General features: G+C 39.1%; 1 protein-coding gene across 18 annotated transcripts in view; it reads left to right on the top strand.

Moving 5' to 3' along the window:
* Positions 1 to 23,216, top strand: part of GRIP1 (glutamate receptor interacting protein 1) — a 325,530-nt gene that overhangs the window by 268,020 nt on the left and 34,294 nt on the right. For 6 of the 18 annotated variants that reach the window (XM_066992714.1, XM_066992675.1, XM_066992695.1 and 3 more), the window contains exons 8-12: positions 8,699 to 8,846; positions 10,493 to 10,662; positions 15,588 to 15,740; positions 20,894 to 21,080; positions 21,893 to 22,038. In XM_066992714.1, coding sequence (XP_066848815.1) covers positions 8,699 to 8,846; positions 10,493 to 10,662; positions 15,588 to 15,740; positions 20,894 to 21,080; positions 21,893 to 22,038 — 804 coding nt within the window. Of the gene's footprint in view, positions 1 to 8,698; positions 8,847 to 10,492; positions 10,663 to 14,746; positions 14,903 to 15,584; positions 15,741 to 20,893; positions 21,081 to 21,892; positions 22,039 to 23,216 lie in introns of all 18 variants that reach the window. The other 12 variants (XM_066992709.1, XM_066992673.1, XM_066992690.1 and 9 more) reach the window with 4 other exon arrangements.

Below are 23,216 nucleotides of genomic sequence, written 5' to 3'. Positions count from 1 at the left end.
GGTTACTGAGACCGTCTTCTTTTACTTTAAATATATGCATGCTCCCAGTAGTCCTGTTTCTGTTTTACCCAGAACAGGCACTGGGAAGGGAAAAATTGGGAAACACGCAGACAATAGGTAAGCAATCCTGGATCATTTGTGCAATGTGGGATCAAAAAGCTTATGTTCAGAACTATGGCTTCCGTGTTGGGTTTGAGGGTGAATTATCGAAATTACTCTTTCTTCTCTCTTTTTTGTTTATTTTGGTTTTGTTTTTTAATTTTTTGTTGAACTGCTCCTCAGGCAATACTAAAGCAGAAAGAGAGGGCAGTTAATATACTTGTTTTCTCTCTCATTCTGCTTTAGTTTCATTTTATGAGTGGCTGGCATCAAATGGCAAAATATTCTATGCCCTTTCTAGCAACCCCAGAGAGCTGTAAAATTCTCACTCTGCTCCTTGGTGCATTAATATCAAGGTCAGATCTCAGCCCCAGCCTTCTGCATGGTAGCATTTCATACAGTGGTTGTGCCAATGCACCAATTATTTATAAGACAGCTGCGCTAAAGCACAGATTACTGAAAATAAACCACAGTTTTTTGGGGGAAAAAATGGTACAGATATACTTACTTGTAGCATCAGAAATTCATATTCTCTGTTATGGACATCAATACAAAGTCTCAGTTTAGGTGGTTTTAGTTGGTTGGTTGTTGTTTGTTTGTTTGTATTGGTTTCTCCTCATCTAAATAGACCTTGCAGAGAACTGTTTTAGGCACGTCTGAAACCTCCTGCCTATTGAACCAAACCAAGACTGTTGATTTCAATGATAGCAGAAGTACACCAAAAGTCAAAGACTGTGTTTAACATGTGTGTAGAGGTTGCTAATACATACAAAGCAATCATGAACGTATGAGACAGTATGGCTCAGTACAGAAGACCTTGATCAAAGTCTTGTCATGCACCTCAAGCACGCCAGGCAGCCCAGCCATACGGGAGCAGAGCTGTGCTTGGATCTCTCACCTTGCTGAGAGTCACTGTCGAAATCCTGGCAGCTTGCTCATGTGGCTCTGCTGGTTGCAGGGCCTGAGCTCTACCAGCTGGGTGGGGAGATGGAGCCAGCACAGGGAGCTCGGTACCGCAGCATTGCACCGCGTGATGTTGGCATGTCCTCCATTGCCTTTTCTGTTTCATGTGCATGTCAGCTCTTTTATCAAGATGTCCGGACTCTCCAGGGCATGCCTTTGCTCTGCAGCTTCTGGGATTATCCAGTACATCATTAGCATGGTAGCTCCCTGGGTGGATGGAAATTCTGTCATCTCCACACAAAGTTTGGGTGTTTGCAGCATTCATTGCCATCTGTCAAGTGCTGGCAGTGAGGGGTGTTGCACTCTGCAGACTTCTGAAGAGAATCCAGCCCCTCTCTAATTCTTACTGTTCACGTTAGAAGCAAACTTAGGATCATTATGGCAAATAGACATAATTTGTGGGTATTGCAGCACTTTATAGTAGTGTCCACTTACAAGCATACTTTCAAGGCTGGCAAACATAAAATGTGAAAACCCAGCTGTGTCTTGGTTTGGAGGCAGAGGTGCAAATTATGTTGTCCTCATTTGTTCTATCTGTTATGATGAGTTGGGGACAGAATCATACAAGAACAGGGGTGTTTTGAAGAAATCCAAGTTCTGGTGTATTTTAGTTTCCTGCCCTACTTACGAGAAAAAATAAGCATGGGAAGATCTTTTGTACATAGGTACATATGCATCTGTGTATCTGTATCTATGCCTTGTGCAATGGAGAAAACAGTGGTTTGTATTGCAGGATCTCAGCAGAGGAGCTTACATATTATTTGCTGTGTTTTGGAGGTCTGTCTTAGGAGATGGGTTTAAAATGTTACTGTTCCTGAGTTCCTGGAATGAAATGCAGGCAGAAGTACATGCTGCCATCAGGGGGTGGAGATTTGAGTTTTCAGTAGTTCATTCAGTTTTTTTCTAAGAAGTCTACTATGAAGTAAACTCAATTTTTCAGGTAGCAAAGGAAAGAAATTGCAGAGCCTGGACTTAATTAGAATGCATGCAGACTAGATCAGATCCAGAATCATCTATATAGGCTTCACCAGCCATGTCCCCTCTCTGTTTGAAGTTCAGCAATAGATAAATCAGGTTTTAACAGGGCATGTGAAAATAAAGATGTAGATAAATGGAGAGATTGGGATTTAATACTACTTTTGGGTATAGGAGAGACCTAGTAAAAACTGAAAGATGTCTGAGCATGAGACAGTGTTAGTAGGAAGAAAGAGTGCCCCAAGACTTGAGGAAAAGTCTTTTAAGCAAAAAGGGCTTAGGCAGGCCTTGGAGTCTGAACATGAGAGAAAATCTGAGAAGAAAAGTCCACAGGCAGATTTTGAGTACATCCCCACCCACACTGTTCTGAGCACTTTGAAGGCAAGGGCGGTTCTTAGCTGGTTAGCAGGCATTTCTGAGCTGAGAAGGATGATGGGGTTAAGGTTGCAAAGTATGAAATTAGGTAAAGGCAGCTCTTAAGCTTTTGATCTGAAGAACTCAAGTGCATTAGAGGCATATAAATGAACTGCAGGAATTAGACGAGAAGAGGAAAATGGAAAGATCGTGCCAGTCAGTTGACGAGAATATGAAATTGCTTGTGCATAGGGGAGGAGATAGACGATGCATTCATTTAGAGAATAATGCCTCTATTTTCCATTCTGAGGCTGAGAGATCCCTCTGATTTCATTGTCACTCATTCTGCTGGCATCCCCTTGAAACTATTCCTATTTCTTATTTTAAAAATCTGATTATTCTAAAAGTGAGAGGATGTAAAATGTCATTGGTGGTGATTTTTTTCTTAATAGCAATTTCATCTTTTTCACTGGACTTCGAGCTTTCTTCCAGTTAGTAGCCCAGCAGCTCCAGTGCCGTACTGTTATTGGCAACACTGATTTTTTTATTTTTTTATTTTTTATGTATCGTTCTTGCCCCTCTAATTCCAACTGAGATGGGTAAAATTAGAACAACTGTTGCTCACTCTACGGCGTGCCTGAAACACATAGATACTCCATAGCCAAGGGAACACTAGGAGCGCACATATTTTATACAAAGTTGTAAGTCGGGCCTTGGAGACTGTCACTGACCCTTTGAACAAGAACATTATTTAATTTTTAAACAGTTGTTTTATTATTAAAGAAACTACCACCCTCACTTCCCGAATATTGCTTGCAATGTATAATGATGGCTTGCTCTGTTCCAAAACGTATTTTAGAGTAAAGTCTCACACGTCATTAAGCTTATTAATATTTTCTGTATTCCAGTTCTCAAGGGAGAATTAGAAACACTGTCAATGACTCTGAGCTTTTCAGCCATCATTATCAGAGCTTGCTAGCTGGCATTGATTCCAGTTTTCCCATAAGATCTGAGATGAAAAAAGGTTACTCTGCTAAATGAAGCATGAACAAAGCCAGGGTGCAAACATTATGCAGTATAAGTGGAACAGAATGCCAAGGCCAGTACTGCACTTCAATACGGTATGTGGGGTTTACTTATGACCTTTATAGTCACAAAAGTATGAGGAATCAAATAATATTGCTCTGAATGAGTGATAATGGGCCTACCTAGCTGTAGGGCATCTTGAATGTTGCTCCTGTGCCCTTTAGACACTGCAGAGGTTTTATTCCTGCCTCTTCCCCTGCTGCTGCTTTCCTTCTTGAAACCATTGACCCATGATCCCAATCTCAATTTCTTAATTAGATCATTTAAAGAAATATGTAATTAATGTTCCCTTTTTTGCAAAATGGGGATTAGGGATTTGTTGAGATCAAATTATCTCCGAAGTACAAGGAAAGAGTATTACATAAATAAGCAGCCTCCCACCCCCAAAATATTAGTATTTGAATAGCCATCAGTCAGCTGTGTGTGCGTTAGGGAGACTTAGGTAATTATCTAGTTGGTGTTAAATGCGAGCGAATGAAAATGCCCCCAGAAAGGAAAGTAAAAATGCTTGCAAGACAATCTGAGGCATATTTTAGGAAGTGGCTGGTGTTGTGTGGCTTGGTGCATCCGAAAGTGGTTTGTTTTTTTTTCCATCTATTTGCGTTTATGAACTGGTGGACAGCAAATGTGGGGAAGAAAAAGATATCAGTGGAGAGAAGCATGGAGGGAGGACTGATGTGGAGGAAGCCTTCCCACTCCCAGCAAGTCTTTCTCTTGCAGAGTAAAAAGAACTAGCCATTTCTGGGTTTGATTCCTGTTTCCCTTGAGACCATGGAAAAGGCGGACAGATGGAAGAGGTTGATCGCCTCTCACTGGGTCAGACTCAGAAGAACAAGAGAAGGGAAGTAATGGGGTCATGGTATGACAGATGATTATGAGTGTCACTATCACAGGTAGGATATGGTGCCACTGGACTGTGAGTTTGGACAACGTTAAGGGTATCAGTCATAGAGAGAGTGTTTCAATGGACACAAAGAATGCTCTTTTTGAGCTGATGTTCATTTAAAAAAAAAATGTCTTTAAGAATACAATAAGCAAACCACATGGAAGATGACAAGATTCATTAAGTGTTTAAGATGCTGTTTGACAGTAATGAATAGTTTGTCAGTTAAGTGAAGAAAAGTGGATGTGAATGCATGCAGAATCCCTGAGCGCTTTTACAGTGCTCCATTGTTAACTGAGCAGTGCTGTAAGGGGCTTTGCAAAATAGACTAACTGGGGAGCATAACTGCTAAAGCCGCAGCTCTTAGAAACAAAATTCATCCAGTCTGTTAGAAATTCTGCCTGACCTTTGGGCTGGTTACCCAGGCTTAAATCTCTACAACTGGACGTGGATTTTAAGTGCCCTGTAAAAAATGTATCGACTCTTGATTTTCACATTTCAGCACTGTAGTTTTCCAAAGGAATGGCAAATACTCCAAACTCCTGATCGTAAACCTATGGGATGTCTGACACCTGAAATCCTGAGCCTTATCTAGAAAAAAAATCCCACTTGCTCTCTGTGGGTTGCAAAACTTTTGTATGAAGGGAACAAAGGTGAAGGTATGAAGGTGAGGAGCAGGAGAGAGCACATTTTTGATCAAGAAAAATTATTTCTGTGAAATACTGGCTTCTCTTGTGACATGACTGAGACATGTTTAGATCTGTTAATGCATTACTACAGAAAATTAAAACCTTGCAATGGGAGAACTGTAATGTTTGAGGAACTCTGTATTTATTTACCGATCTGAACCAGTGCAGACTTGCTACATACACATATACTACATACACATATATACATCCCATATATTTTACTGCTTTCAGTCAGAGAATCACAACAACAGAGAAGGCTACATGGACCTGCTCTATACGTTTTTAAGGTGAAAAAATTGTTAGCCTGTGAACATGTAATAGGGAAGAAGCTCAGCAAGAGGAAAATCAGTGTGAGATAGTAAGTCATCCACTTTATTCTCACTCATGTTATTGGTAGAAGATACAGCAGCATAAAGGCAAGAACAACAGCAGTCTTGTGGAGAGACTGGTTCAGCTACCTCTTTAGAGTCAAAGTCTGTTTTGACATACTTCCTCCTTGTCTGTCTCTTTAAAACCACTCAAAAAAAATATTTATTTTGGCATAACTTCTGAAAAAAATAAGAAAGCACCAGAAACGTTTCAGTTAGAGAAGTGTGAAGCACAGACAGTAGCAACAGGGCTCAGTGTTCCTACAAGAACATGCTCACTGCATATCAGCACTTCCCAGCTTGAAGTACAAGAGGCCTTAGGGGAAAAAAATGGCATCATAGACTAACAGAGTTTGGTTTCCTGTGGATTTAGTGTCCTTGTTGATTGCAAGCTATGATTGAAGCTTTTCCTATTTTATGGCATTTATAAGCACTGTTTCCCATGTAGATTCTCTGTTGCCCAATACAAGCAGCTCACTTTTTGGCCCGTCCCACTGTTGGAGTCCTAAAGAGGTTTTCTGTCCTCAGGCATCCACCAGCTGTTGAGCTGGACTCAGCAGTTAAGCCATGAGGATAGGGAAGAATTAGTAGCTATACACATTTATGAGTATGTGAACAACCACATGTATAGTGATCATGAAGGCTTCATGTCCATTGGATATCAGACTCAAAAATGTTTTTTTCAACTTCCAAAATTGTTTGTCATTATCGTTTGAGGTTGTGACAGTGCTTATTTTATCCAAAACTTTTTATATATCATGTAGTATATTTATACACCATAAAAATATATTTGGAATTAAAAATAATGAGAAAAATCCCTTGTTGCTGGTGGTTAAAGCTGTCAAATGAAAAAGGTGTCCTGCTAGCTAACTGAAGAAATGTATTAGCATGCGGAAAGCAATGCTTCTTCCTCTGAGAGATTTTAATCAAGCCTTGTGTACTGATTGAGATGCAGTGCTCAAAAGTGAGAAAAATTATTAACAGAATCAAAAATCTAGAGCGTTTTTCATGCAAGCATTCATCAGTATATCTTATGTAATTACGTAGCCAATAAATCAACATAGTTTGTAAGTGCTTCAGTCACGGTGTAAATATCTTAATGACTGAAACATCTTCACACATGAATAATTTATACCTGTATGATTCATTTTTCATACCCATGCTTTACTTCAACATGATAAACTAATCCTTCTCTGTCAGGGAATGTGTGCTTGATTATTGCCCTCTGATTTCTCTTCCTTGTGTTTATTATCCACAGTTAGACACACTCCACTTCTTCTCTTCTGGTTCCTCTAATGTTGTTATCTTATTTATTCATCCTGTCGGCCTTGGTTTGCCTTCCCAGTGCTTTTTAACAGGCACCTGGGAAATAACGCTGGGGCATAAGCTGATTATGCATTTCTCATGTAACTCTGGAGCGGCATCTTGAAAGATTTACTCATTCTTGACAGATTATATTTGAATATATAGTTTCCACTCCTCAAGGCGATTGCTACAGAACAAACTTGTGACAGGCCTATAACAAGTTGAGCTTTATCATTTTCTGGATCCACCCGAGTTCAAACCTTTGTCACAGTACTCATGACAACTGCCGTTCAAGTCTTCTTCCCATATGTTTGTAAATATGAGCTTGTTTGTAGTTCCAGAAAACACTGCAATATTCAAGAAGACAAATGTTCCTCAGCACAGAAATAGGAATTGGGAATTCTTGAATTCTGCTCTGCCACACATGCTTTTTGGCTGCATGCAAGTCACTGTATGCATCCTGCCTAGCTTAGACACTTGCCCAAGGCAAGTCTAAGACATGTTCTCCATTGCCGTGACTGCCTCTTTTAGTCACTAGAGAAAGACAGGTAGCTGCTAAGGGCAGTTCACCCAGCTTTGTATCCATTTCGTACCTGAAGCAGCAGGCACGAGTGCTTCTGGTGGACTCTCTTCTGGGATCGCAATGTAGGGTTTGGTTCAGATGTGCAGAGCAGCTTATTTTGGTGGTGCCTGTGGAAGTTCAGCCTTTAAAAATTCAGTCCTAGCTAGGCTTAAAAATAAATCACTCAGAATTAATGGGCACTTTCAAAAATACTAAATCTCCTCTTCTAACCCTCAAGTTTCTAGCTGGAAAAAAGGCAACATGTATGTAAAAAAATTATTTCAATTTTTGGGGGAAAAGGGTGTTCTATAATTATTAACTGATGCTTTAGTGGTATTGTATGTTATTCCATCCAGGCACGTTTTTAATTTCTATATTCAGTTTACCTACATTACTGTCTAGCTGCGAAGTGCACCTAACCTGAGAGTTAGTTAACAAAGTTCTCATTATACAGCAACACGCTGCCTCACAGTCTTTCTCTTCTGTGACAGAATTACATTGTTGGACTAATTTTCTGGGTTTGAGACTGAATGGAATACCTTGATATCTATCTTCTCCTTACTTCAGCTGCGTTTCTCTTACAGCTTCTGAGAAATGTTGCAGCTGAACATTTTCCTTGTATTTTATAGCGGGCTCCAGTACTCTGTGAATACAAATCTCTCCTGTTCTCTAGCAGGGCATTTGGTAACTTTATGTCTCTACTTACACATTTTCCCTTGTTCTGATTGTAAGCACCTCTGAAGGCTTCTGCTTTCTTTCTTCAATGTTTGGTCAACTACTGTCTGTAACCCATTGTAAGGCAGTACTTTATCCCATGATAGGATACCACAAGAATCTCCTGCACAACCTCACGTGCATTTTGCTTTAACGCCTACTATTTCTAACTGTCATGCCTCCTGCACTTTCTCCATTTTCACCTAAATCGTACTTTTTCTTTGTGAGGGATTTCTGATAGACCTTTCCTTCACCTTCTTCACTGAATTTTAACACCTGTCCATTTTCCCCTTCTTTTCTGAAAATGAATTTATCATCCTTATGTAACCTCTTTACCTCAGTTCATTTTTTCAGATCATCTACTTTTTTATTAGTTTTGCTTCTTCATCATGCCCATTTTAAATTCCATGTGATTTTTAGCTTCAGTTGTTTAAGAGAGTGATTCTCAAACACAACCTGGTCTTCCATCCTCATCCATCTCTGATTCTGGTACACTAAGCTGCCAGACATCCCAGATTCACAAACTTCTTGCTTTCATCGGTTTCAACATTACATGTTGTTACTTGATGATATTCCAGAATGTCTTTATGTGGCATGTTGTCTGGGTAGAGAAACAGAATAGCAACAGAGATTTTACGTGGGAATGAGGTAAATAATCCAGTTGGTATTGTACTGATTTTTTGTTGTCTAATTTTGACAGAGTCAGTAGCGACGGCGTCTGGGCCACTACTTGTTGAAGTTGCCAAAACTCCTGGTGCTGCTCTTGGGGTTGCACTGTCTACTTCGATGTGCTGCAACAAACAGGTCATTGTCATAGACAAAATCAAATCTGCGAGTATTGCAGACAGGTGAGTGCAACAAAGAGCTGACACTGCAGTTCCATACATCCATTTTATTTCTGTTTTTGTTTTGTTTGTTTGTTTATTTGTTTTTTAAATAAACCCCTCTTTTTTTTTAGATGAACTTGACCGAACCAGATGCTGTCAAGGTTGCTAGGTCATAAAATTAGCACTTTGTCAGATCATTGTTCCATACTGCGGAGTTTAAGAATTCCAGGGCACCATTTACTTTAGCTTGTTCACATAGTTTTCAATGACATAAGCCAGCCCCAATGTAATACGTGCCTGTCTGTTTGCACTATGCAACACAGAAGTTTAGAGGCCTATTCTGACTGTTAAATGTAATGCTGCAGCAGAGATTAGTATTTAAAAAAAATAAATACCCCACTGGAATTCTTAAAGTAAGTCCACAATATGGAACAGCTGTCAAGGGAAGTTAATTCTGAGGCTTTGCAACCTTGAAGTGTTCTTTTAGAATATATTGTTCATTCCTGTGTTACAGTCAAATGGAACTTCTTATGTCTGGATTTTCCTATTAAAATTTTAGAGTACAACAGAGGTATTAGGAAGACTGACTTCTGTATTTTGAAGTTATTTTGCAGTATTTTTTTTTTACTTCATTTAAACTTCATTCTACTATATTAAGGTCAGATTGTATGTAAAATTGAGGGAAAGAAAAAGATAGGTATTTTTCCCCAGTGTTCTAAAACTCTGTACCAGAGCTGTGGGATCTTTTTTGGGGTGTATGTGTGCGTGTGTGTGTGTGTGTTTATACATGAACAGTATGTTTCTATATACATACCTATATCTAAAAACTCCCTAAATATTACGTTTCAGCAGCAAATTCCTCCTGCATGTCCCCAGTCACCCTACCTTGTAACTCCTCTTTGACGATGGTGCTTTAGGTAGCACCCACTTGTAGCAGTGAGTCTACAGCTCCTCTGTGGGCTTTTCCCTACAGTAGAAACTTTGAGAGTGACGGCCATTGATCCAGGGGTGTTCTCCAGTTCAATGGTGCAGGATGCTTTAATTTTCTCCCTCTGTTTTTTTCCCATTTCACAGGGAGTAACCAATTAAAGGAGCTGTCCACTTGACTGGTACGTCGGGATGCTGACTGCTGTGTTTGCATTTCTCAACTCATCCAGTAGCCAGTCTCTTGAGTGCAGCGAGATTTAGCAGATAGCCCCCTCCCCACCCCACTTCTCAAGTCACCATGCTAGCCCTGGTTTCATTATTTGTTTGACTACTGCATAATTTCATCATCATTTACAGCTTTTGTACTAATTAATGTTTGAACTATAACTCAAAAAATGATGAACTGGGTGCTTGTGTGAGGGATATGTGACCAAGTTATTTGAGTCTTCTTAAGCTCTTCTCATTTTATTCTGCTGCCATTCACGCATATTTTAGTAGTTATCTACCCCATTCCAGTTCTGTGAGTTATGTCTCGGCATATACTGTATTAACTGAATTGTTTTTAAGGTTCGTACTAATAGATATAAAGTCTGACCAGTGACAATGCCTACAAAACACAAATCTCTCTCGAAAAAGAAAGAACACGCTCATAGTTGTCATGGCCTGTTTGAAGGCAGTAAAATTCATTTTCCCAGCAGAGAACATACCTGATCATACGGAGTTTTTCCCCTTTTGTGTAGATGTGGCGCATTACATGTAGGAGACCATATTCTGTCCATTGATGGCACCAGCATGGAGTACTGTACGCTGGCAGAAGCAACGCAGTTTCTTGCTAACGCAGCAGATAATGTCAAGCTTGAGATCCTCCCTCACCACCAGACACGGCTAGCACTGAAAGGCCCAGAGCACGGTAAGAGGATCTGTGGCACTACATTCCACTTTATTTTCCTGTCTTTGACTTTTCCTGCTCTTGCTGAATGGCCAAGAAAGCTATGATGGCAGTTATGCCTGTAAATGTTGTTTCAGCTCCCCAGGTTATGCTTCCGCAGATTCTGAGCAGCTCTGTGTTTTCTCAGCCTTAATGCACCCTCTGAGATTCCTACGGATAGAGAGGGAAATATTTTACTGAGAAATGGCTCTGCACACTTGCAAATGTACACAAAGACACCTGTTGACTCTATTGCTGCAATCACTGAGGGGGGGGGCAACTACGTGATTCAGTAGATGATTCTCTGAGTTGATTCTTCAAATTAGAGCAGGGAGGAAGGGCCACTGATAACTTCTTTTCAGCATACTAACTTCATAATCTGTTATGACAACTTCAGTAATAGACTTGTTCTCCCTCAAAACGCTTCAGAAATAATTATTTTCTCTTGCTTATGGCATTATTACTTATTGCCATAATCTTTTAAAAATACTTCTGAGATTGCTTCATGGGTGCATTGGTAGTGCTTATGTAAAAGGATTTGGGAACAGTTACCTAGATGCCAGCCCGTTTTCACTGTGTTATTTATTTCATATCAATGTGCTTGAAGAGAATGGTTTTCCATTTTCGAGTCAAATATATATAAAATGTAATCATGTTTGAAGATGGAAACTGCATGTCTTATCTTCTAACTACTCCTGAAAAAGTGGCTAATTCACAGTATTGATAAATTCAATCTAAAATACCATGTTAATGGATGTCAAAGAAGTAACAAGGGTTATCAAATACACAGAAAACAGGTACCTGTGTTGCAGCATGAACCAACGGTAGCAGTTTCTGAGCCTGTGATATTCTGCCTCTGCCTCCTGTAGACCAAGACAAGATTTCTGAAGCCTAGAAATTTCAGTGATGATAAATGTTCTTGGACATCTGTCTACTATCCAGACTGTTCCTAGAAAAGTAATGCTCTAGTCAGTTTGTCACAGTGGTGATTATTGAGCTAATGCTGAGGAGACACTAGTTTGTCCTAGATCAAGGGTGTAAAAAAAGTAGCCCCTGTGATACCATTTTATTACATTATTCAGCTGCACATCTTTCCCTTTTTACTTAAGCTATTTAGAGGGGTAAGGGAACAGGAAGTGGGACTGCAGAAACAGAGTTAAATGTAGAGCAAATTTTGAAATATAATTCCATCTGTTTCAATTGTAACAGTATGCTACAAGCAGATCCTTCATTTTTATAACAAATATATCATACATTTATTTTTTGGCTATTTAAATAACCTTTGAAGAGTGTTTCTTTGGGGAAGATGAGCACCAGTACCAAATATTTGTTCAGTCGATTGTATTTCCTGAAGCACTTTGCTGCTTAAACAAAATTTAAAACAAATTGATGCTGTTAATGTGCTAGTCACCTTCAACTAGTGTAGGTGTTTTGATAAAGCAATGCTCTTGCCATGCCAAGCTTGGGAACTGGCTGTTAAAAAAATCATATCAAGGGGATCTGCAAAAAACTACATAAGCGCATCTTTTGGGGAGAAATCTCCCTAAGGTAATAAAGTTGCTTTCTTAAGTAAGCCAGAATAACGAGAATGTTTACAGCCCTTCCCAGCCCCTCACTAGGTGGTGCAGCTCCAATATCACAACCAATTCAAGATGTAACATGCTTTATGGAAGCAAGTATCCTTTTGGAAACAACCTTCCATCAGGTGTGGTATGGCCTAGATGCTGCAGAATTTGAAAAGCTCCCTTTATGTGTCTGGGATAAGCTGCGTCATTAAGGCCATATCTGTTGAGCTCAGATATTGGTCTTCTGGGAACGTGTTAGGAATTTAAAATGGGCAGGAAAGTCAGTATATAAAATAAATTGAAATTTCAGCCCTAAAATAAAATGGAGAACACTATAAAAGATCAGATTTTTTTTTCATTTTTTTTCTTTTCCTTTTTTTCCTTTTCACTGTGCTGCTAATATTCATTTCTCTTGCTGCCCCATTAGTTTTATGTTGGCTGTACACAACCCTGGGTTGGAATAGCTCAAATTACCAGTAAATTACTACTGTTACACGCGATAGGATTTCCTTTTACAGAACTTTTGTTGAGCTGGGATTATCTTTCAACAAGCTGAGCAAACTGAATTTGTGTACCTTCCTACTTTCTAGGACATTTTTATCCCTACTGTCTGTATGAAAATAAAACATGAAAAAAAAAAAATCAAAAATTACCAGACGATTTCCTGCTGGAAGCAGTCTTTTTAATCAAACAAGGCTTATAGCAACTTGAAAATGATGAAAATCCACCTGGCCACATTGTTCTCACCAGATTTTAATTTTTACACTATAGTTGAAGTCCAGATATCTTGCCATCTGTGTGCATTAATCAAAGAGACAATTTCATTTGAGAAGATATGGTAAGCCTGTTAGATACATAGTGCCATAGCAGGCTACTGCTACTGTTTCTGGGATTTTTCTTGTTTGACATAGATTTTCTGAAGTCTTTGAGGTGGCCAGTGGTGGTGTTGGGTCTCAAGTGCTGCTGCCTGGTGCTGGCATCGTGTGCCTCTCTTCCTGGGAGCCACCCTCACCTCATTTGTTATCTGTTGAGGAAAATAAATATATAAAAAATTATATATTTTGATTCAAGTACATAATCAGAGCAGCTCCTGGATGGCAAGGGCAGGGGGTGCCCTCAGGGAGGGACACAGGCCCAGGGCACCCCAAGATGGGGTTGGGCCTGGTTGTGCCAACGGCCCCGGAGCCCCAACCACTCCATGAGACCACAAGGATGGGGTGGGCCCCTGTACGCTCCCTTCCCTCATGTACTCTTCATTGTCGTGTCACCCATGGGTTTTAGTCAGAGAAGGGTTAATACATTCTGACAACAGATCATTGATCCTGTAATATGGAGTGAAACAAAACTATGGCTTTTTTTCTGGCACTTCATGATGCTTTCTGCAGTGGCTTCCATTTTCCCCTTACCCCATCTCGTGTAGTAAGATGTGAACACAAATTGGGCCCCACCTAAACTGACAGTCTTTATGCTACTGTTGAAGTTTGTCATGGCTTCAGTATTTGTATGCAGCCCTTATAGGTGATACAGCTCATGGGCCAAAAACAGTAACTTTTGTTTCACAGTATGGGTGTACCCTGCAATTTTTTGAAGACAAAAAATCAGTGAACAGTTTAGAATTTGCAGTGTTCCTTTACAGTTCAGCAAAGACACAGCTGTGCTGAGTTTAATGATGACCAGACTGTTTAATGAAGGGCGGCTTCTGTCATTTTCCTTTAATATTTGACACATCAGCTGAAATGCTTCCCATTCTCTTGGTAAATACTGGCCTTCACCTTTGGCCTATGCTGGACTCTCCATACTTAGAATCAGCAGTCAAATCTGGTCCCAAATTTTATGCAGAAGAGGCTATTTTAAAGTTTCAAAGACTGAGAACTTAAAAATTGCACATCCAAATAAGAGCCCTAGATTTTTGCTTTCTTTATTAATCAGGCTTCAGGATAGAATTTTTGTGCTGTGGCCCAGGAGGTCGTTTGTGGCACAGAATAGCAAAATGCCAACAATATATGCTGCCAAAATTAAAATGTCAATGCAGTAAATTGAAATGACCAGCATGTAAACATCGCCATTGTAGGCACCGTGATGTATAGTATATGATTTTATTTCTTAATGTCGATGTATGCAAGCAGAAACTTTAACTAATCTTCAGTTAATGGTCATATATGACACCTTCTTAGTATTTTCTTAAAAAAGTTTGCAGTCTTAGCTCCTAAGGCCAAAAGGAAATTACAAATTGATTCAGTACTAATCTTTTAAAAAATAAATGCAAGAAAATAAATAAACAATCAGAAGCATTTATTCTGATAAGAAATATCATTTTTGTTCCCAAGTTAGCACCCCGTAGTAAGAAGAGAAGACCAGATTATTTATTATTTCATTTATTTTATTTTCAGTTTGTTTTAATTTGAGGACTTTTTGTTTGTTTGTTTATGCAATTCAGTTACCTTTCCCTCTTCTCTGGTCCTTTTGTTTTCTGATTTTCTGTCATCCCTTCATGTGGGCAGTGAAGGTTCAAAGAAGCAACAGGCAACTTACCTGGGATTCGTGTGCCAACAGCCACAGCAACCTCCTCACCTACCACCATTATAACACGTACCACCCTGACCATTGCAGGATGCCAGCCTTGAAATTCCAGAAAACGTCTCCTCAAAAAAGCCTTCGTAATGTTCCATGCTTTTTCCTGCTGACATATTCTCTCCTCCTTCTTCCTCTTCTTCCCTTCCCTCTTCTTTCACACATAGTTTTCTCATTTCAGGCACTAAAACCTTTTCAGTTTTATGGATGCTACACTTTTTCATAGCCATGCCAAGGTTATTTCTGACATTTTATGCCTTTTCCTTCCTGTAAGAAGGCAGCCTTTGTAGACAGGAAAAGGCTTGAAAACTCTGGATGAACCTGTTTTTTTTGCCATATGAGTAGACCATTAGATTTGTGTAGTATATATAAAATACAATTTTTGAATGCAGAGCATAGCCTACAAATCTTTTGTCAGAAATTACCTACTACAAAAAGGCATTTCTAAAATCAGTGTAAACAGATATATTGGTCTGTATTGATTCATGAATATGTGTTAAAAACATTTAATTTAACATACTTCTCCTAAAGTGAGATGGGTATTATGAATGTAATTTTTGTTTCTACAAGATCTTTGTTAGCTCCCAGCAGGTATTTTCATGACATGCTGGCTGTACTTCTATCCAGGGTCACCTATGCGGTTTAATGTTTTTGTTATCAGAAATGCACAAACCATTCCTGTGCATCATACACATTGTTTGATTCATTGATGAGTTATAGGCATGTGCTGCACTGAGTGCTGTTTGCCAAGTGTTTGATTTCTTACAGCAGCTTTGGTGTCTTCATCCTTCTCTCCTACCTCCATGAGTGCATACAGCCTGAGTTCCCTGAACATGGGGACCTTACCTCGCAGCCTCTACTCCACCAGCCCGCGTGGGACAATGATGAGGCGGAGGATGAAAAAGAAGGACTTCAAAAGCTCCTGTAGGTGGTAACAGCAATTGCTCAAAACATGCAATGAATGGGTGGAGGAGGGGGAAGATACAGGAAAAAAAAAAAAAAGGTACAAAGTACCTTATACTAGGTAGAAGAGAAAACAATTGGCATTTCTGTTAGATGTGGGGAAACAACAGCATAAAAATATTTATCCAGTGCTAAGAGGAAATAAGCAGAGGCCATATGGCTGAACTCTCTCATCTAAAATATATAAAGCAGTATTTTCTTCAGACAATCCTGCATTGGTTTGTCCTACCATTATAGAAGTGATTTTCAAATTCCTTTCAGAATCTTCCCATTTTCATTGGGGAATAAAATTCATAGTTGAATAGTCTAACACAGATTGCTGGTAAGCTCAACTATCCCATTACAGAAAGAGAAGAGCTTGCCATTATACTTTATAGGTAGTTTTGATGTTAACACCTACACCACAGCCTGTACAATCGTTTTTGTGAGAAAGAGTGACAAATAGCGATGAACTCTAAATAGCCTTGTTTCTGGCCACTCTCTGGGATTCAAAGCATGAATTTCCCATGAGCCAGTAATTTCCCAAGCCAGGCTGGATATATTTGTCTGTTCCACTTGGTATCTTGCAAAGTATTCACTGGGCCGATAAAATTACGGCTGTATCAGTGCACAGTTTCCTAGACTCCATGTAAGGGCCATCTCTCCTTCTGGCTTGTCTGCCAACCTGTGATCCTCAGGGTCATCATCAGCTCAGTTCTTTCAGAGCACAGAAGTGCAAAATGCAAAAATCTGCTACAGCTAATAATGCTCACATGTCCAGTCTGGAAAAATGAGCTGCTGCCCTGTATTCAAGATTTCCCGTGGTCATAGCAAAATCTGGGCAAAACAGCAGCCTCCAACCAAGCCCAATCACTATGGAGTTGAGAGGAAACATTTGAGAGAGGATCTGAGGTCTTGCTTTCTTGCAGAGTTTTTTTGTTGCTTGCTTGTTCTTATTTCTTTTATAAAGCAAATATTTTTACATAACTTTGCCTAACATTTTTTTAATTTTTAATCTGATCAGCCATTTATCACTACTCATGAAACATTAGCTTCTAATGCATTCTTTGGGGTCATGGGGAGATAGTGTGCCCATCCGTGCTGTGGTATCAGTAGGGATCCAGCTCTTATGTGTCCTCACATGCACATGAGAAAAAGTAGTAATTTTACACTAATACTAATTGTTTTGAATAGTAATATAATGCTGGATGCAAATTACAGTTCTTAACCTCTGCTGTATTGGAGCAGTTCCATACAACAAAGAACTGATAACCCTGAAAGCAATTTTACTACCATTGTGGATCTTGGAGACTGCTGTTACTTATGTTGTTGGATTTTTCAGATAATTTTCACTCAAGGAAGCCTTGCCTTGCAATGTGTTTTCCTGCGAAGTCTCAAAGCAAGGCCAGGGACATTAGATTTCAGTGGGACAGTCACAAAAGCACTGCAGCCCACCTCAAAGATTCCTGAAGTCAGAAGGCCCTGGGGATGAGAGTCTGCTATGATTAAACAAATTTATGGCTAGGAGATACTAGGAGGAGGCTTTGTTCTGGGGTAGTTTATTCTGCATTTGCCTTATTGTGAGGTCTGGATATACAGCATTAAAAAATGTGTGGGACTGGCCTCGTCACTGGGGGTGGGGTGGGGTGGGCAGAGTCTGTCTTCGCTATGAGCAGTGGCTCCATCAGCAACCCTGAATCAGAGCTAGCTTTAGGGGAACTAACAGGCCACCCAGGCTTGCTTGCCCTTTCTGTGAGCTTGCTTTTCAGCACACGCAGAGTTCCTTCCTGCTATTGCTAGACTTCTGCCTGTACTTGTGACTGCAATAACAGCCAATTTAAGAGAACCACACTGGACTGAATGTGCTACAAGTGACCATGATAGAGAAAGACTGGTCCTGTACCCTTCCACCACCCATCAACAAGACTTGGAAAACTTTGCCGTCTCCCTCTGTGGGAGACTCATGAGAACCAGGTAGCACTGACTGCTGTCCTTTTCATAGAAAAGGAATAGCAAGTTCTCTCAATTTCAATGATCCTTTTTTTTTAATCCTTCAAGGGTTTGTTTTTTAAAAAATGTAACTTAATAAATCCTTTGGGATATCGTGTGGCAAGAAAAGGATGTATTGGTGAAGGGTGCTATAAAGTTTGCATTGCCAATTATTTAGCAAATCTTGCCTACATTAACGTGATCATTCCAAAATTTATGATAATGAAGCATAATGGTACAGAGTGCTACAACACTTTTATGGCCAGGAGTTTGCAATTATTGCATTAATTATGCAGATCTTTCCAGACGTGGCTGTAAAAATTGAAAGCATGCTCTGCTGTCACGTGCTTTATTTATGCCACTTGTTTTCCATCTTTATTCTTCCTCTGCATTATTTTTAATTATGATGCTCATTGTGAAAATACTTATTTTTTTTTTTATTTGGTTAAAGTTTAAATCCTGAAGTATTTTGTAGTAGGTTCATATTAGTACTTGAAAGTCAGGCATAATTTTATACCAACTTACGCGATAGTTATTCGGGCTGTGTAGAAGTTTTCTCAGCGCATCCAAGCTAGCTGCTAGCAGGAGGAACAGCAAACATTTTCTGTTTTCCAAGGTTCAGAGAGGAGACTACATACTTACCTTTGATAACATCTTGCTGTGCTTCTCTTGCAGCTGCAGGAATAAAAGTAACAAGTACATAATCTTCAAATTCAAGATTATGATTTACATAATGCATAGCATATAGTAAACCAGCCCCCATGGTCGTCACTAAGAATTGGAAGCAAAGAAAAAAAGGGTGCTAAGATGTATCCCGTAGCAGTAGAAAACAAGGTTTAGTGGGGCCACTTACCCATTCATGAGCCCTTTTTAAAGCAATGAGAATTCTCGCAAAGGTTGCTTCATGGTGTCTAAAGCTTCAAGTGCATCAAGCAGCCAAAAAAATAGGCAGTGTTTCTTGCCGCAGTCATTGCTGAACTATAAATTCCAACAAGTTTGAAGTCATGTGGCATTTTATAGAAGCTTGGCAGATAGCTTTTGTTACATGATTTGGAAAGAGTATTTTCATCTCTGCTTTTTGTTCCTGTATCTGTTTCTTTTTCTTTGGGAGTGCGAGGACTTCCTAATGGTCCTAATGGTGCCAAGTGTCCTAATAGACACTTGCAAGTGTCCAAATAATCAAAATATTTGTCAGGTAGATTTTGAAATCCCACAAATATTACTTTTACAATATTAATTAAAACATTAGCTGTCCTAAAAGTTGAAATAAATATTATGAGACCTTTAGATTCTTCATAGGGTATTAGAAAAAAAGTAAGGAGCCTACGGCAAAGGAGGAATGGACACATAAGTGATAGGAAACAAAGATTCAGCTAACAGGGAATTGCATGATATTAAAAAAAAGAGATAATGGAATTTTTCTGAGCTTGGATGCCCTAAATTTAGAAATTTCTGGAAGGTGGGTTAGGGGATCTATTATTAACTTTGAATTATTTTAGTTATATTTTAGCTGTTACAGTATTGAGGGCTGGAGAAACCTATTTTCTACATGCAGTAAATGCTAAACCTGATGGCCATTTCTGAGAATAGATTATTAGTATTAATATTTGTATTTGGGTATGAGCATATATTGCTCAGTACAGATAAAATAAACAGTAAGAAGGATGCTATTGAACAAAAGAAATAACAGTATTCTTACAAAGGAAAATGAAAATAAGACGAGAATTCACAGTAATTTAGTAAGGAAAAGAGAATTGGTTTCAGAGTCAAATGTATTACTGAAAGTAGCTTTTCTGGGAGAAAATAGAAACTCGTGAGTTTCGGCAAATGAAACTTCTGCAACTTTTGGAGTCATCATTGCTGACTGGTGCCACATTAATCACACTTGATACTATTTCAGAGCAAGTCTAGTGCTTGTAGCCTCAAAGAAAGGGAAATACTTATAGAACCTCTGACATCTTTGTACAGCTGTGCTAGTATTATCTATAATGTAAAAGAAAGGACCATTTTTTTTCCATACCTTAAAGAAGAAAAAAAAAAAAAGAAATTTAAACTACCCCTCAGATAAACCATGACTTCTTATGTAATTCTTGGTAGCTAATGCAGGAAGAAATCGGTCTTGAGGGACTTGAGAGGTGCTGAGGTAATAGCATAGGTTTATAACATGAAAACATTCAAAATTTTCATTGCTAGAGGATTATTGTTACAATACTGCACCATTACTTTACTGATCTGAACAGATATAGAAAAAAAAAAATCTAACTTTGTATGTATGACGTAATGAAAGACAGTAGTCTGCCACTGGGGGAGTTCAAGCAATGATTCTAATTACTTTTAGGAAGAGGTCAAAAAAACCCAAAGGTTTCTTTCATAGATAATTGCATTGAATCTCAGTGTTGTTTTTATTCTGATTTGTTCTGTAACACATCCTATTCAGAACAAGAACAGAGAGAGGAAGCAGGTCAGGAGTGGAGGAATGTTGGAAATACAGAAGAAGCTGCCAGGGTTTTTCAGAAAATGGTTTGCCAGTTCCTTTGAGAGACCCCATAGAACTTTTTTTCTCACAATCTCTTTAGAGTTGCTGATTGCTAAGACAGAGATGCTAGTTCAACTTACATTACCCAGTTAGCCTGACATATTGCTGATGTGTAGTAAACGTGCAAGTTGGTATAAGAAAAAGGCATCCCTATTTCTTGCAAGCAAGCCTGGAGCGTGTGCTTTGTTGCTAAGAACAATACATTGCTGTGAGATGTTCAGAAGTGCTCCTGGGAATCAGCCTGAATAACAGCTGGGGTTGTGCTTCCAAATCCCTTAGCTACTGTGAAAACTCTGCCCATGCCTCAAACTTAATGCAAACAGAGTTCAGGGATGTTCGGAGGTTTTTGGGGTGGGGGTGTCAAACAAACGTATTTTGCTCAATACGTGAACTATCTTTCCGCGTTATAACCTATAAACAGATGTTTTCTATTCTCTTATATGTCATAACTGTTTATACATCATTTATAAACTTCAGTCTAAATTGAATTTAAAAGGGCTGTTTTGTTGACTAGGTTTATTGTACAGATCAATTTTCTCAAAGAGCAATGAAATTTCTGCTCTCTGGGTATGAATGAATGTCTTTACTCCTGGTCTGCTCTGTTTTATAGTGTCTTTAGCCTCTAGCACTGTTGGTTTGGCTGGGCAGGTCGTCCACACAGAGACCACGGAAGTAGTGCTGACAGCTGACCCCATAGTAGGGTTTGGGATACAGCTCCAGGGTAGTGTGTTTGCTACCGAGACCTTGTCTTCTCCACCTCTCATTTCCTATATTGAGTCTGACAGTCCAGCGGAAAGGTGAGGTTCTTCCAGATGACTGTTAAGCATATTTTGATGAGCATTCTTTGGGGTAGTTTGGGCTTGTTTCTTTGGATTTTTCATAAACTGCAGGGCGTTGCTCAATGGAAGCATGTCAAGTAACAAACCGTCTGTTCTGACAATGGTACTACATACGCTTGGTACTACGATCGGCTATAAGAAGAATGACAAGCATCAATGCTTTCATCATCCAGAGTCCTCCAGCAGGAGACTGTCCATTCAAAAACAAAATCAAAAATAAAAAAAAAAAAATCAAAAGTATTGCTGAAGTCAAAACAGTAATAATTCAGCATGCCATAGGGGGAAACCATATCCCATTCTTTAAAGTTTTGGTACAGAATGAAATCTGGGGAAATACCAGAATCATGACTGGGAGGGACTGGTTTGCTGTTTATTTCATTGCAACATTACAATTGCATTGTTATGCTTTTGTATGTTTTTAGTCATGGCATGAGTTCATACAGAGCAATGGTAGTTGCACAGGCAGCTACTAGATGCCATTGTAGAGCTGCAGCACCTGTAGCCTGGGGTTAGAGCTGATGTCCACGGGTGGAGTGGAGGCATGAAAGCTGTGCCCCCTTCCTGGGTCCTGGCACACCTACAGAGCCCCAACCTGTGCTGATAGTGTCGGGGTGCAAAGGGGCAGCAGATATTCAGGTTGTCCTCAGGTGCCTTTGGAGCTCCTCTGCCACTTCTCCTTTAAGGTTAGGTTGAATGTTTCTTTATTACTGGTATTACTGGTTCTGGTAACATGCACGCCTGATTATTCTTTTGTATCATTGTGTGCCAAGGTGTGGGGTCCTGCAAATAGGAGACAGAATAGTGGCAATAAATGGTATCCCAACAGAAGACAGCACATTTGATGAGGCCAATCAACTGCTCAGAGACTCCTCTATCACCAACAAGGTCACCTTGGAAATAGAATTTGATGTTGCAGGTATGAATGTACTGTTGTTCTGTCTTGCAAGAAAAGCAAAGGAATAAATCCTAAGGATATTGCAAGTGTTAGGTATCAAAGGTGGGGACTTTCTTCTCCAATACACCATTCAGTTTTCATGTGACCTGTTTGAAACGTGTCTTTTTGTGCAGCTTTCTCATTCCATGTAGCCCTGCAGCGTGCTTCAGAACACAAATAGAAATGACAAGTCCTTAGAAAGATCTGGTGACAATCCTTCCTCTAAGTTATTTCCAGACAAATTTCTGCCCTGAGATAGAAATACTCTGATGAGTCAAGACAAATCCTCTACAGGCCAGCTAATGAAATGTGTTACTAGACAAAAAAGTATTATAAAAGGATGGGTAAGCAGAAAAGTCTGGAGAGTTTAACTTAGCACTATCTTAAATCAACAATCTAAAAAAAAAAAAACATTAGAAATTGAATTAGTAAAAATCAGAAAAGTCATTGTTAATGTTGTTGGTGAACCTTTATCATTACTAATAGCTTTCCTTTCTTCTGTAATGTGTTTAAGCATACAGAATACACCTATATAATCACAAATTGTGTAAAACAAACACATACACTTCATGTATGTGCATTACCTCACTATAGAAATGGTAAAAACTTTTAAGACTTATGTACTTATCTGAGAGTAGCTCCTTTGAAGTCATGACAGTGTTGGATGAGCTGTATTTTCCATGGTATAGTTATAGTATAGCATAGTTATAGTTGTGTAGTTATTGTTAATGGTATTATAAATCATGATGTCAAAAGCAGGCTAAGTGTTCTTAATATAATTCTTTGTGATATTTTAATATGTACATATCTAGTATACTATAAAAAATGGTGAAATACAATTTGTGCATCTATATAAATAGGAACTGGAATATTAAAAATTATGAAAACAAAATAATGGAAAATTCACATTTAAATATGCCTGAAGTCACAAGGACAATAAGGTTTGTGTTTTGGCCCCTGGACTTGTGTTCTTCCCATTTGCTCCATAACAACAGACTTATACTCATCATTGGACTCTCCTGCCACGTGTATGTTTATGTATTCACGTAGCTGGAATTTTCATTAGCTCTTCTTCAAGCCAGCACACAAACTTTTGGTAGCAGTGGTGTGAAAAGTCAGAATTCAATGCAATGCCATGTGCTTTTTTGTCTCAGTCAGCT

Source organism: Anser cygnoides, chromosome 1, assembly GCF_040182565.1.
Source record: "Anser cygnoides isolate HZ-2024a breed goose chromosome 1, Taihu_goose_T2T_genome, whole genome shotgun sequence".
In the NCBI taxonomy this organism is placed as follows: domain Eukaryota; kingdom Metazoa; phylum Chordata; class Aves; order Anseriformes; family Anatidae; genus Anser; species Anser cygnoides.
This window is presented reverse-complemented; position numbering and strand designations above follow the sequence as displayed.